Raw genomic sequence first — 17,072 nt, 5'->3', positions numbered from 1 at the left:
TCACCTGATATTGAGACAACTCTAATCTCACAATGCTTCACCTTTACTCAGGCCAAGGTGGTTTAATCTTCTACTTTTATGCCATGTTAGCATTATAGACATGTTTTGACCCTTGGAAGAGTACATATACAAAGCAGTGTAAAGACAATGAAAGGCATCTCAAAGTTACTTAGTTGTAGGTTGAAAAATGATATGTCTCGCAGCTAACAGTAACCTTTTAATGGATTTGTATTTAAATATCTGTTGGGAAATCTGTCCCTGAAAAAAAAATAATGCATGGCTTTTCATGAATAGAAGACATGACTGTGATTCTGCTATACTTGGTGTTAAGTAAACTGCATGGATTCACAAATAATTACCTGAAAACAAAATTGAGTATTTAAAACAATGTAGTACATAAATTATGCAGAGACATACAGACTAAACAAAGATATTTATTTGAGGCTTACCTCAAATCAAATTGTTGCTAGTTAAATGTGTCTGCTAACACCACTTTTAAAAGTTCAAATGTAAATTTAAGAGTAACTTTTAAACGTGGTTATTTATATCAAATTTGGAATGTCTACTAAACATGCTTTGAAAAAAATGCTGAGTCAGAAATCTTTAAATGCTTTAAAGAGAAGAAATTAAATTCCTTTCTTATAGATAATATGATAACCTTTATGTTTAACTATTAAAGATTTAATCACTACAAACTGGTATTATGAGTCTGTTTTATATAAAAGATATAACCTCTTTTGTAGCTATACTGCTAGAAACATTTGGTATTTATCCTTATTATAGACAAGAATGGCAAAAGAGACTATGAGTCAGTATGTCATTGTCAGCTGTCAAGGAAAAAAAAAATCCCCAAATTTTAAATATATATGTTCTGAGTCCAAGGGTATAAAGATGAGAGAAAGGAGGAAAGATTTATAATTTACTCTATGGTCGTATAGCCTATCATCAAATAAAGAATATATAATAGCAGAAATAGAAAAAAATATATGAAATAGTGCATTTAATTTCATTTTTATAGATGCAAACATACATCATAAATCTGATTAAATAAATGTAGACATTTTTTAATCCACTACATTTTCCAACAAATAAAGTGAAAGTTCCAACAAATAAAAGCAAAGTTAAATTAAAATGTAACGTCATGCCAGAGACAGACAATAATTTTTCACAATATAGATCCTCAATAATATGAAAATAACCTATTAAGAGAAAAACCAGTGTAGCAGGGGTTGCTTCACAGAATCAGATACACCTTAAATACAGAGCACCATGGGAATAGGAAGCCACTTAGTCTGTAATAGTGCTAGATTAGTTCAAAGGTCAAGTGACTACATTTGGATTTTTTTTTTTTACTTGCAATATCCCTTGAAGATCCGTGTCTAAACCCATGGTAATAATATGATCTAAATTTCAGTTTGACAAAACAATTTGTATTTTATTAGTTTTGAGAACTTGGAAGATTTATAATGATGCTCTCAGAGCAACCTTTCCTTGAAAATCAACTGACAGAAATGAATCAACTTATTGGCAGAAACAAATAAATTCAGATGGATAGGACCACATAATGAATGGCACCTGATTTAACTGATTTCTCGATTAACATCTCAGGACAAGATTAAGGTCATTTCCGTGGTACCTCTAGACCATGAAGAACTAGAATTAAGCTAGAATTTTTCAACTCCAGATTTCATTGCTCCTTACATTAGAAAGTAGTGTAGGATTCTGATTTTTTTAGGTTCTGACCTTTTTGATCAGATCCCTTATCTAGACATAAATAAATAAAATGTTTTAAAACAATTTCAGTGGATTTTTGAACTTTGTTGGATGTATAGTCTGAGTTCACACTCCTAGAATATGTCAAATGAGAATCTAGATTTGTTGAAGAAATGCTAGGTTTTAGAGGTGAAGATGCAGAATTAAAATATTCCTTTTTAATCGTGTAAAACTATCTGAAGTAAATATATATGAACTAACAAAGAGTATTCTATAACTTTGGTTTCTCAAACTATTATTTTCATCATCACAGGTGACACTCAGTTACACTATCTGTAAAAAAAAGTTAATATTTCCTAAAATTGTAAGTTTAAAGTGCGATAATCTATAAGAAAAGTCTTCTGTAAATTGTAAAATTAAATGCAGATATTTATTTTTATAATTTTCATTTTAATAGATACTTTGAGTGCTTATGATGATAATATATATATATAAGGTCATATATATTTAGGTATCATATAATTTAGATAATGAAAATAAACATTAATTTTATAGCATCAGATGCTTCACTTCATAATTTCTAAAATGATACATGAATTTAGAATGGACTTTTGCATTGAGTCATTGAAAGTAAGTAGATCAGAACACTGACGAAAATAGTTTTATGATTGGGCTTACTTCCATGCACAGATTAGATTATGACCACTGGAAGCTGAAAAGTTTAGTCTAATTCTGTGGCATGCCACATTTCTGGGAATTTGGCAAGTCACATTTTTATTCATATGGCATGTCTAGAGTGGCCAATAGTTGGTTCGCTGATCCAGCATCTGAGTGTCTGTTTTATGTTGGCACTGGATATCCAAGGGCTCTCTCATTGGCACTTGATGGCATCTGTCTTTGCTTCCCAAGTGATTTTCCTTTCCAGTCTCCCTCTTTTATTCCTCCATCTGAACACAAACCCATGCTGGCAAACTTCGGTTAGTTTCAGAATAGGACGAACCAGCCTTGGATGATCCAATATTTATAAAAATTTATAACTTGCTTAGGGGTTTTAAAGCTAAACAATCAGCAGTATTACTCTTGTTCTCTGCCTTCTGTAGTGCCCTGCTTTCCAAGGGGAAGCGCTCATTTATTAATTCAACAAATATTAGTAGAGCATCTACTGTGTGCCAGCCACTGAGGCTTGGGATTTCATTATGAATAAAACAGAAAACTGCTCTTATTGTACTGCTTTATTTATAAAGAATATGCAAACATGTTATATGTCAGGTAGTGAGACTAGAGATTATGAAAAGTAAAGAAGTATAATTAAGAATCTAACCACTTCCTGAATAAAGAGAAAGGTCAGAGGCTTCAAAAGCAAAAACACATTACTTACTTTATCATATAGTTTCTCACTGCAGTATCTTCATGTACACTATACACATGAAAGAGTAATGACTGAATCCCTTCTCCTTAAGGGCAGAACAACTTATGAGGATGATTTTTAAAAATAGTCTTTCTAAATAAAAGTATCTGGGATTAGTATTTTATTGATTAATTACAGTGATTGAATGCATATTTCTAATCTTGTTAAAGGTTAAATGCTATTAACAATATAATTAAAGTGATTTTCTGAAACCTTTGAATTATTATGAAAGTCTTAGTACAGAGGGAACCTAATTATTACATATCAATAAATTGTTTGTTTATACATATCTGACCTAAAGAAATGGCACAGTTAACCAGGGGATCCTTGCTAGTTTGTATATATTATTCTGCCAGGTGACCTTTTCAAGGTGACTCTCAATATTTTAGTGAATTCTGATTAAATAATAATCACTTCTACATAATCTGTTTTTCTTCTTGCTATCACACCAGTGTAGAAATATCTCTCTCTCTGTGCATGTGTATATATATATTTGTGTGTATATATATGTATATATGTGCGTGTATATATGTATATATGTACACACATATATACACATATATATCTACACACATATATACACATATATATCTACACACATACACATATATATGTACACACACACATATATGTACACACATATACACATATATATGTACACATACATATGTACACACATATGTACACATACATATGTACACACATATGTACACACATATATATGTACACACATATGTACACACATATATATGTACACACATACACACACATATATGTACACATACACACACATATATGTACACATATATACACACATATATGTACACATATACACACACATATGTACACATATATAGTGTATATATGTGTATATATATACACACATATATAGTGTATATATATGGGTGTATATATATATATACACCCATATATAGTATGTATATATATGTGTGTATATATATATACACACACCTATCTATGTATATCTTGCTATCACACAATATAGAAATTTCTCTCTCTATATATATGTGTGTGTGTAGATACATATACCTATCTATCTATCTATCCATAGATATCCATATATAGATATAGATGTAGATATGTATATGTATCTACACACACACATATATACATGTGTATCTACACACACACATATATATACACACACATATATATACACACACATATATATATACACACACACACATATATATATAGAGAAAGATATATAGGGACTATCCATATATAAATATATAGATAGGTATATAGATATCTATATATATATATACACACAGAGAGAGATATCTAGGTATATAGATATGATTATCTAGGTACATATAGAGATAGATATCTAGTTATACAGTTATATGTAGATATCTAGGTATATATAGGTATATAGATATAGGTAGGTATATAGATATTCATATATCTATATAGATATAGATATATACATAGAGATTTCTACACTGGGGTGGCAGCAATATATATATATATATATAGAGAGAGAGAGAGAGAGACAAATATACATCTATCTTCATCATCCCTCTATCTATCATCTAACTTTTTACTCATATTTTTGGTTGCATTGTAACATTGAAAAAAAAACTAGAAGCAAAGTACATTTATGTATATCAGAAATCGTTGCTTCAACTATAGATTTGAAGTGGGTAGCTTGAAAGAAGGAAGAAAATAAGGATGGAAGGATATAAAAGAGGTAGAAAGAAAAGAGGAAAGAATGAAAAAGGAAACAGGAAGGGAAAGATAAAATTAGGAATTGTATGGGTGTGTATAAGATGGTCTCGTATTCTCTCACTATGATGAGGTGAGATGTTGCCTGCCCTCCAGTTAGGCTACATACAACATGATGACAATAACTTTCCTCATGATGCTCTCATCTGAGATAGAAATCTTTTTCATGATTACCTCCTATCCAGCTTTATCCACCATGCATTTCTCCATGAATTCCTTTCCAGTTTTCCAAAATCGAGTCATTACTTTGCACTCTGAAAAATGGTTTTTTTTTGGGGGGGGGGGGGGAATGCCATGTATTTGTTAATGAAAATCTAGTATTGATAATTGTTTTCAACTATGTTAGCCTTTAGGATTCTATCAGAGTTTAAGCACTCTGGAGACATGTACAATATTAACACTGTAGATACTAACACAGTATATGTTAATAAATTGTATCAGGCTGAAATTAATTGAACCTTAATACATACTCAGTGTCTTGATAGATAAATTAGGGCCTAAATATGGCAAATGGGTTGTTTATGGCTGTGGAGGCGTGGCCTATATTTGCACGCTTCATTTCCATTCTTTTTTCAGGCCTTCATATGCTTATTCACTTATTTGGGTTTCAGTTAGCCTCATCTGATAAGCCATATTTAGCTGTCATCTGCAACTCAGCTTGCTCACAAGTCTCAGATGACTTTACCACTTAGTTACTTGCTAAAATCTTTTATAGCTGGACTACTTTAAAAATAAAGAACTACTCAACCCAAAACACTGTTTATAAACAAAAATTATGAATACCTCCTATAAGTTTGTCTGATTAAAAAACATTGTTATGATAGCTCTATGAGTTGATTTTTGACTATTTTGAAAACTATTGATGCCATCATTGTTAATATGCATTTTACAATTGCAGTTTGTCAAAAATTTAAATGCTGATACTTTAAAAATCCCACCCCATATGTCACTCACTCAAATCAAATTTTTGATAATTTGGCTGAGTTTTACATTTTCCATCTCCCTGGACACTTAGAGATGTCACTGATCAAGATGATTTTATTCTTTAATTTTCAAAATTCCTTTATATAGAAATATTTGAAATACATTACTATTTTCATTAGTATAATAGAAAGTGGTATTTCCTTAGGCATGCTTTCATGATGAAAATTTATCATTTCTAATCAGTTTTTTGCAGACATTTTTTCCTCAGTGAATATTTAATTGGCATGCCTGGATTTAATGTTTGCCTACTTTATTAAACACAGCTCTGACTTTGGAAGGTATATTTAGCACTATGCACTAAAGTTTAATTATTAAAAATCTTAAGCTGTGTAAAACATTTGAGGAATGTAAAAAAGGATAAATCCCAATATAAAGTCTTTTAAAATTCTATTTCCTGATTTAATTCTTCAAAGACATAAAATTCTATACAAATTGTATACAATGTATACAAGTTACTCTATGTGTTTTGACTCCTAAGCCATGCTAGATGAAAAACTGACACTCATCTGCTATGTATCTCTAGGTAATGAAAGTCCACAATTGCTCTTATTAACATATTTAAGAATTATAAAACTTTTCCAGAAAACCTTTCAAATGTCCTCATCCTAAATTAGATGTAAGTAAATGATAATGCTGTAGGTATGTCTTACTTTGTGATTTCTTGGCTATTATTTTGGTTTCTTATTTGTTTAGAGTGACCCAGAGTTGATCATGTCTGATAATGAATAGATCACCTTGATGGTTGAGTGTTTTCTTCAAGTGTGAGAATCCCATGCTTTGAACCAACTATCCATAGATAGAGAGACAAACATCTAACTTGGATTGGAATGAGAGGCTGCAGTGGATAATATCTAACGTTTGAACCTTCAGCTCAGGTGTGAGAATGCCAGCTTGTGTCCCTGAGCTTTGAGATCATAGGCTGTGTCATTATCGTGCAGACTTCTTGTGGGTCTGCTGCCTTTGCTGCTACAGGATCCTTTAATATTCCAACTGCTGGGTAGGTCCTAAGATATCCACAGAGATGGGATACTTTCCATTTTAAATACACAGAAAGGAAAGAGAACAGCAAAGATATTCAAATCGCTTTGTAGATTTGTTTTCCTGAACGTATTTATGAATCACTAAATATGAAAAATAAGAGTTTATCCTCTAGAGTTAGGCCTATTTGGATTTGAAGTTCTGTTCTACCTCTTGTTTGTGTGCAAGGCTTGGCAATTGCTTAACCTCTATGTGCATCAGTTTATTTATCTATAAAGAGGGTAACACCATCTAATGCCTCTGACTATACCAAACCCATGTGCCTGGCATGTAGGAGACACTGAAAAATGAGTGTTTATCAACATCGTAATTATCATTTACATCATTTTACTAAAAGAAGGCGCTAGTCCTGGGTGAGGAAGGAATCATGACATAATCTCAGGCATGATTTAATGTAACTGCCTCAGTTCAAAGATGGCCAAAGGATATCTTGGAGAACTTAATCAGGAAACTCAGGTGAGGTCATATTGTTAGACCGAGGAAGGACTGGACTTAGGCTTCCAGTACCTCAAATTCTGGCCATTTTTTTTTTCTTTTCCTTATTATCTCATCCCAGTATAAGTATTCATCAAAAGTTTATAAAATTATATTGTTGGTTGCTCTGGAAATTCTACATTTCATACAGATATGGAAGCAACCATAAACCACTCTGCAGGGATAATATCAGCAGAATTCATAGGCTCTACTGCCTCTGGGACACAATTAAATATAACAGTGAAGGTGGAACATAAATTGCACTGAAACTGGCTCCTCAGTTATAGAATGCCTGGGGATATGCACTGTGAAATTTACCTAGTCTTTGTGATGGTAATTCCATCCTACTTTTAATTTGTTGTTGGTTTGTGTGTGTGAACGCAGCCTTAAATTATCAAATGCATACTTAAATGATGAATATAAAACCATTTCACAAACTTTATTTTTAAAGGCCAGATTAAAATTCAGTGAAGTAGAACAATAAGTGTCCATTCATAAAATGCAATAATATTAATGTCTAATTCTTATATAGTTTCTCCTATATAACCTTTCTGTATTAGCCATTAAAGGCTCTCCAGTTTCTTATTATCCTTATATGGTATCTTCATACCCTGCTTAGCTGATATTAGTTTATTTTGATTTTCTTCTCTTTAAATTTCACACTTCACTAATTATTACAATGTGAATAGCCCAGTTGCAAATATGAGTAAATAGCTAAATAGTTTTGGCAATTACTTTTCTATAGAAAAATATTAGGGAAATAAGTTAAATGCAGTTATAGATTGTATAGCTATATGGCTTTCCATAAATATTTGTAAACCTGTGCATTTGCACATACACGCACATATTTTTATGTAGAGTATATTACTGTGAAAAGATTAAAGGAAAATATATTTACTTGTATTTCTGGTTACATAAAAAGAAACATTAAAAGAGAAAGAAAAAGAGAGAGTGTGCAATAATGATCTCCCTTGAAAATTACTTTACTTATGTGGCAGACATTAGCCATTCATTTATTCTTCAGTTACTATCTACCTAATTACCATATGAATACTCTGTAATTACATATTCATCATTGTCCTTTAGATTACATTATTGTGTTTGGTGCTACTAGGTAGTTCTTAGTGTAATTACCCTAACAGAGGTTATAAAAATGTTTATATTGTGAATATAAAGGGTTGTGTAAGTTCATGGTTCACTCTACTTTCTTAGAACAGATTAGTTACATTTCATTATTATTCCTTCTTACCATATATAGACTATCTCATCTGTTATGCCATTCAGGTCAGTAAAGTGCTCAAAATTTATGAGATGGAATGCTCAATAGGAAGGAAGACATTACTTTGGGTAGTAATAAGTTTAGGCTTTGCCACAGTAACCATTTAGATCAATGTTGGGTCCTTTTTTCTTCTTGCTTTAACCTTATGATTGACTTGTCAGTTATCTCAGAGCTAGTGTCCCATGATGCATTTCTGAGCTCTTTCCAGGGTTCCTAGTATAAAATAAGGCACATACATGTCCACAGCAAATAATCAATTATGAATTCATCATTTCCATTTTATATTTATAGCCAAATTACACGTCGTTCATAAGATGATTAACTGTACAGTTCATAAATCGACTGTTTCTACTGACCAATGTACCTAGACTCATCTATCTTGTCTTCAACCGCTCTTTTCTATCTTGAATCCCTTCTTTATCCCACCCCCCCAACAAAAAAATCTTTCATCTATATTTTTTTCTTCTAAAACTGTCATTTTCCATCTATCACTATTTACAACTTTATTTTAGTGCTACTAATTATTAAGCTGAATTTCAAATTTGAACAACAAATTTCACATACAAATTTGTGTGTGAAAGTGGAGTGTGAGTTGAGTGGTTGTGTATCTGTATTAGAAAGTAGAAGGCCATCCTTTGCTGCCTACTGTCTCCTTTATTTTTGGGGAAATTATTAAGTTTTTCATCTAGATTTGCCTACTTCTCCGTATTCACTAACATTTCACTTAGCAAAAGTGAAATATAAAAAATAAATCCGAAGGCTATAAAACTTCAACAAAGGTAAGTTCATACAAATAATTGATCCTCTTAGTGATAAGTAAAATGTATTGATATTTTACTAATCATTTAAGAAAATATGTATCTATCTTTTATAAAGGCTACTTTCAAAATGGTTTTAAAGTATTTTTGGTGCTTAAAGTAGTCACCTCGATGGGATCATTAATATTTTTAGTGCTGTGGTATAAAAAATAAAATGGTGTTTATTTAGTAACTATTAAGTTTCTCTTTTTTTTTTCTTCAGAGCTTATAGATCAGTAAAGTAACCTTTAGAACCAAAGTAAACAATTACATACTGAAGAAGCCTTCTCATATACTATTCTTCATACTTTGCTAAATTAGTAAGCCAGTTTCTACTGGGCTGAGTACTAATGAAGTATTCATTTTATTAGATAAATAGTTGAATTGATACTTGGAATTTAAATATGAGTGTGTAGTAATTATGTGAGAGTATATAGAGAGGTGACACTGATGAAAATATGGCACATATTTATACAAGTTTACATAGATGCTTGTAATTCTAAGTGCATTATAGATGTGAAGGGAGTGAGAGAGAAATTAAACTGGCATTCTTATGATTTATTAACATTGCAGTTATTACTTTGAGTCAATTACAGAAAACCTGGGCTTTGTTTGAATCACCCAGTTTAGAAACAGACAACACCATCAGATGTTTCAAACTCTTTCCTGGACTTGCACCTAGCATGCACCGTGATAACACTTGAAATAACAGAGGACACTTGAAGAGATTATTTTGCTTTACAATTTACAAGTATCCAATGATTGCGTCGTAGCCAAAATATCAGATGCTAAAGTCTATTATTAAGTAAGATCTGCTTTCTCCTGTGTTCAGGAGTCTTGGAGTGGGAAATGAGTAAATAGCAAAGCCTTTAAGACAAGAAAGAAAGAGAGAAAGAGAGAGTGGAGAGGGAAGGAGGCAAGAGAAAGGGACAAAGACGTTACATAAACATCGAAGAACAGACCCTAGAATCCTAACCGGGGTGCAGAACAAACATCTAACTGGACGGGGTGTCCAGTCAAACATCTAACTCAGCAGCTTCCACGTGCTTCAAATGTTAAGCCAAATAACTGGAGATAGAAGATTTTCATAAAAAGGCAATGAGAGGCAACTCTGCCAGGGCTGGAGTGTAGTGAGCAACTCTTTGCCCCTGAATTTCAACTCAGCATGGAGTGTTAAAAATGAGAACTGGGAGAAATGAAATGTCTTCTCATTTGAATATCTGTAGAGAAAGGGTTCAGAGCATAAAATTATTTCTGCCATTTTTAGAGGGGAAAAATGGCATGGCTTAAAAACATGCAATTTAGAATTATTTATTAAAGTGTAAATTCTAATATTTGCTTATTTCCCAATTTTATCTAAGCAAACCTTTCTTTTACAGTCTTGGATTCCATTTTTATGCCATGAGGCCAATCAACTGCATTGAATAATGAGCATCTGACATGCTATGAAAAAAATATTGGACACATTAAAGAGTGAAGGATTTTCTGTAAAGCATAAAAAGTGAACCATGAATTCCTTTTAAAAGTTGTTCCTACAAAGAGAAAAACTATTTAGCCTAGTTAGCTAAATAAATGAGAATTTCTAAAACATTCTAAGGTTGCTTCTGTGCCTTTTATTAAAAAGAAAAAGCATTCTCTGTTGAAGTGTAATATACATAGAAAAGTTTAAAAATCACAAGTAAACAGTTCAATTAAATATTACAAGGTGTACACATCAGTTTAAACCAGCATTCAAGAAAAACATTATCAGCACTGCAAAAGTTCCCTCATGTTCTTCATCACTCTCCTTTCTCCTCTCCTGTAAGATAAATCCTTCTTGACTTCTAAAACCATAGATTCAACTTAACTTTTGAATCTTATATAAATATAAAAATGTAGTATATATATTTTGTGTCTATTTTTCTCAATTTTTGTGAGATTCATCCATATTTTTGCTTACAGCTGCATTTTGTGTGTGTGTGTTTGCATATGTGCATTTTATTGTATAAATGAAACATAGTTTATCCATTCTTGGGACAGACATTTGGATTTTTTAAAATTGGGGCTTTTAAAAATATTGCTGTGCATATTATGTGTATGTTTCTTGACATACATGTGCATGCTTTTCTTTTGGGTATATGTTAACAGTGGAAGTGCTAGGTCATAAGGTGTGCGTATGCTGAAACTTAGGAGATATTGCCAACCGTTTTCCAAATTGGTTGCACCAACATTCTCTCCCACGAGTAGTAGTAGATGAGAGTTTCCACTATTATTGTATTATCAATCTGGTGGGTGTGTATTGGTATTTCATTGAAGTGTTAATTTAATTTTCATCTCCTTGATTGCTAGTGAGTTATGTACAGGCCCTCACCTTTTCATTTTATTTTTTTATTATTTATTTATTTATTTAGAGATACAGTTTCACTCTTGTTGCCCAGGCTGGAGTGTAATGTCACGACCTTGGCTCACTGAAACCTCTGCCTCCTGGGTTCAAGCGATTCTCCTGCCTCAGACTCCTGAATAGCTGGGATTACAGGTGCCCATCACCACATCCAGCTAATTTTTTGTATTTTTAGTAGAGAGGGGGTTTCACCATATTTGCTAGGCTGGTCTCGAACTCCTGACCTCAGATGATCCACCCACCTTGGCCTCCCAAAGTGCTGGAATTACAGGTGTGAGCTACCGCACCCAGCCCATCTTTTTAATATTAATCTAAGATTTAATTTATGCACAAAATTACTTATAATTAGCATACTGCAGATAAGTTTTTAACTTTGACCTTTAGTACTTTAAGTTAAATGCAAACTACTCTTTGCTGGAGTGTGGTCCTGGACATTCATCAACCTCCAGAATATTAATCCATTTTTTTCTAGTTATTTGGGTCTTTTCAGGGGTATAGTTATAAAAACAAAGTGCTTCAAAATTTTACATGAAAAATTACATTTTAATTTTGGTTTTCAATGTTAGTTAATAAATAAGCTATTTTGGTCAAATCAAATCTATTTACAAGTATTAGACAATGTAGTCTCTTTGCCAACTAGTAAAATTCTCTCCAGATCATCATTTCTTACATTTTCTAGTTCCCATGGGAACTACCTGGGCCCCATTTCAGACCTATGAATTATAATCTAGGAGTGGGTGGCAGGGAAAGGCACTGGAATTTTCATCTGCAAATAAGTTCCCTATATGATTCTATAATTAATTATATCCACCACGGCAACCTTTGAATAATGACATAGTAAAAAAATGTTGCAAAGAAACATCACTAGACTTCTATGTCTCATCAGACAGCTAATCAGCCCCAGTGGATGCAATTTTAAAGCAGTTGGGGACAATATTAAAAGAGCTTTTTATGAATTAAAGGTATCTTACAACCTGCCTAAAGAAGGTTGTTCTTCAGAGGTTTCTGCATTGAATGGGAGGCTGTCCTGGATGATCACATAGACTGCTGTTGATATACTCTTCATAAATAAAAACAGCATTTGTGTGGTGTATATATACCCTCCAAGCCTAGAACAACTACAGAAACCATAATGTATGGCTACTAACACTATGTTAAATTTCAGATCTCCAACTCTCTTACCTTTTGAAAGTACTATATGTCTTAAATATAGCCAAAACCCGTATTAATAGGCTTCAACCCTAAATCTCAATGAAGGTACTTGGCAGAGTGCAACAGCAAGCATGGGAATGCTTGAAATAAATTTCCATAAATATGAAGCAAGTCTGTCAATAAATTTAATTTCTGTCTGATTTAATAAAGGGCTAGATAAACATAAACATGAGAATTATAAATTATGTTTTAATTTTTCTTACCCATTATAATTGTCAATATAGCAGGATGAAGTTTATAAATTGTGATTTGTATCTCAGCTAATCTCATTTAATATTGCTTCACAATTAAATAGGTAAAAGGAAACTGCATTTTCTAAACACAAAGTCTGGAATCAATTTAATCAATTATTTTGCATAGGATCATTTATATTATTAATTTCAATATTTAAGTGTGATAAATTATAATATATTCATATATAAAAACAGACATGTTTGCTTTTCAAAAGACAGAAGCAGAATGTCTAATTCTATTGTTAGAGTGGTTGTTATATTATTAAATAGTCTTTGTTTCATTATGCATGTTCAAGGGGCATAGAAATATTTGGGTGAAGTGTTCCTTCCTAGTTGAGAAAATCGTCTGTGACGCTCAATGAGAAATGGACTTCAAAACAATAGGTTCAGATTACAGGGAGTTTCGTGACTGATGGGAAGATTAGTCTCTTACCTTAGAAAAGGATAATAGCCTAGATTTCTGTTATTATTCCCCATGAATGATGGATCAGTTAGTCTCCCAGTTTGCTTTCCTTTCGGAGTTCCATGAGAGGCAGAACTCGTTGTTTGCTCACCTGCACAGGCATGCAGAAAATACCTGGGTTTGTTCTGCTACGTGTACAGGGAGGCTTCTTTCCACAACACTAAAGTCTGGTGCAGGGGTATGAGTCCTCTGCTCACCACATGTGGCTGACTGCCATTGTGACTACTTGAGACTGTCATTACAGCAGTTACTACTGTTAGTGATTGAGACCATCATTACAAGACTGAACGAAGGGACGAACTTAGAAATGAAAACTCAAGACAAAAGAAACTGCTTTAAGGAAAGGGCCAGGGGAAGAAGAAGAGAGCTCTCTGCTTCTAGTGAGCAAAGGCAACTGCCGAGCTTCTACAGCCCTTCCTATTTATTGGGTAACAAGAGCAGGTGGACTGCTTAATTGATCACAGGTTTGTACTGTTACTGACAGGCTTCAATTATACCTAATCATAAGAAACATTTGTGCCTGGATCGTTGACTGCCCTCAGCAGTCCTTCTGGGTGGCATACAGAGTTTGTTGGTTTGACAACGTTCTGCATTAATGAGAAACAGTTTGTGGCTTACTCATATAGGCTCCAGTGGTATACCGATGTAATCACGACCCTCATTCTTTCGGCGTCCAACAACCAAACATTATTCTGTTCTCTAGATGAAAAGAGGTGTGAAGGAGGCAACAATAAATGACATCCAAAGAAATGTTAAGCATTTCTGTTCATTTCCAACTATACTTATGTTGTTCATTAGAAAGAAAGCTAAGGGAACTTGTTAACTTAAGCTTTAATATTCAGAACCAAAAGAGTTTGTCACCTAGCATTATAGCAATATAAGCTCTCTTCTCTTAGCCAGAGGAAAATGATGCCTAATTCAAAGAGGAGAATCAATAGCATTATTAAAGAATTCTACTTCATGTGTAATTATAAGCTGCTTTTGTAAATTAATCTACCTATTATTTTTAAGTAATAAATGAAAGGGTCACCTTAATTATGACTGAAGAAAAATGTCCTGTAATATAATTTTATTTTTCTGTTGTGCCTTTTTTTCCTAGACGTGTGCCACCACTATTGTGTGAATTCTGAATCATGTACCATTGGGGATGATGGAAGTGTTGAATGTGTCTGTCCAACACGCTATGAAGGACCAAAATGTGAGGTTGACAAGTGTGTAAGGTGCCATGGGGGGCACTGCATTATAAATAAAGACAGTGAAGATATATTTTGCAAGTAAGTGGACATCCAGCTTAATTTATAAAAGCATTTGGACACCAATGGACATTGCAGTTCAGTAATAAATTGTAAAAACTTTGTAGATCGTTTTTATTCTAAAATTCCGTATTGTGCCCATTGCAGTTTTTATGATTAGAGAGTAAGTCTAGTTCGCTTTAATTTGACCTGAACTTATTCAACATCTATTGTGAATATCTAGAAATTATGAAAATCCATTATGTAATAAGACAGTCATATCATTCCCTATATCAAATATTCCTGAGTAAGCAAGAAATGCTGGCATTCAGCATACTTTCCAAAACTACATGTAATATTATACAATTAGATTAGCTCAGGCTGTTAATTGTTTCATCATTGTTATTGACAATAAGTAGGTTTGCTTTTCTGTTGCAAATTGATTTGTTGAAGGAGGAGCGAAAGACCTGTCTAATGAAAACACACATTAATCCTTTTTTCTTAATCTGACTTTGAACATTATGATCAAAGCAAACAGAAGGAATAATGTGTTCTGGGAAATAAGTAAAACAAAAATCTTCGAGTTTGACTTTGATTGCACTGCCTTTTGCTCTTTGGCTTTAAGATTAAGTGAATGAAAAACAGAACATTGCGGCTAAAGGGTTGTGCCATTCAGTTTCTATCGTGAAACAAGTTTATGCCACTGAGGTTAGAGATCAATCCTCACTCCAGACCTCTTTTAATAGCTTTTTAAAGGAAGGGCTTAAAAAGAACTGGACTCTATCACTTGCCTTGCTTGGGAGTATAATAAATAAGAATATGAGATAGGAAAGCATGCCATAAAGTGTCCATGTCACAGCTTCTGCTGAGAGCTCACCAAGGGTGCCGAATGAGTTATGTTGCTCTGCCAAACAAGGCCCAATAAAATTTTATTGCAAAGAGCATCAACATTTTTTTATTTACTCTCATTTTAGAATTTACTCTAAATATGATTTGTATTATCATTATGAATGACATTTACGCAAACCTGCAAAATTGGGATATTTGAAAGTACATTTTTTAGTAAAGTAATTGAAAATATGACTGATATATAACTATGTGCCTTTGATAAGTACACAAAAGTGAAACATGCTTTCATATAAACTCTCCAAATCATGTTTCCTCATAAAGCTCATTTGTTCTTTGTGATGAAACTGTAGCATGACAGAACTGTATTTCAATTAGTGAGCATACATTGTTCTCTATGTCTTGTGCACCATATCAGGATAAGCTGTGGAATCTTCTTTACAACTCCATTCCACTTACCCCAGAGATCATGGGCTGAGATCTCTGGGGTAATCCTAGATCACATCTGAGAAATGGTGTGAGCCAAAGTTTCCTACCCATTTTACCTTGGAAAAGCTCATGTGGAGATGCAGACCCTCTTCCCTTTATGTAAGGAAGAAAGGGCAGGGATCAGGGTCCCTCAGTATTGCTTGCTATACAGTCAAAAGTGCCTTCTCCAAAACAGAAACACCAGATTCCCACAATGAGCAGGCTATTGAGGTGCAACATAAGAGTTTGTGTTTTTTAAATGATCTTTTTGGAAATGTATATATAAAAATGGATAAATAACAATTGCTAACAATGAGGAGATAGTGGAACTTTTAAACTAGGAATATAATAATACTTGATTTATTAAATAGGCTGTAACACTTGAACATGACAATACAAACATAATTCTTTGGATTTTTGAAACATGTTAGATGATTAAAGTTCATTTTTATTTCTATGATACTTTTCACATTAGCATTAAAATGAAGTTACAGTGATGTTAGAATTTGTTTTATAGGTAAAGAACAGATAGTAAAACAAAATTACAATAAAGTTAATCATTTTTACTTAATTAGGAAAATTCAAGCCATCAAGTATGTTTGTTATTACAAATAGGCAGTTGTGTTTCTAATGCACAGCCTATGAACTGTTAAGTAGAACAGGTACTCGATCAAGTACAGTGAGTATAATCTTTAAAACAGAGCCAATTGCATATTTCTCTCTTTTCTGGAAATCAAAGTGAATACTGGTGAAGACAGGCTTGATCATAATCTTGAATAACCTAAATTATGTCTTT

At 32.9% G+C, this 17,072-nt stretch overlaps 1 protein-coding gene across 1 annotated transcript in view; it reads left to right on the top strand.

Moving 5' to 3' along the window:
• The window catches only part of LRP1B (LDL receptor related protein 1B), a 1,892,531-nt gene that overhangs the window by 1,834,311 nt on the left and 41,148 nt on the right, over positions 1-17,072 (top strand). The window contains exon 85 of the mRNA XM_031008804.3: positions 14,830-15,004. Coding sequence (XP_030864664.2) covers positions 14,830-15,004 — 175 coding nt within the window. The remainder of the gene's footprint in view (positions 1-14,829; positions 15,005-17,072) is intronic.

The sequence above is a fragment of the Gorilla gorilla genome, chromosome 11 (assembly GCF_029281585.2).
Source record: "Gorilla gorilla gorilla isolate KB3781 chromosome 11, NHGRI_mGorGor1-v2.1_pri, whole genome shotgun sequence".
NCBI lineage: Eukaryota > Metazoa > Chordata > Mammalia > Primates > Hominidae > Gorilla > Gorilla gorilla.
This window is presented reverse-complemented; position numbering and strand designations above follow the sequence as displayed.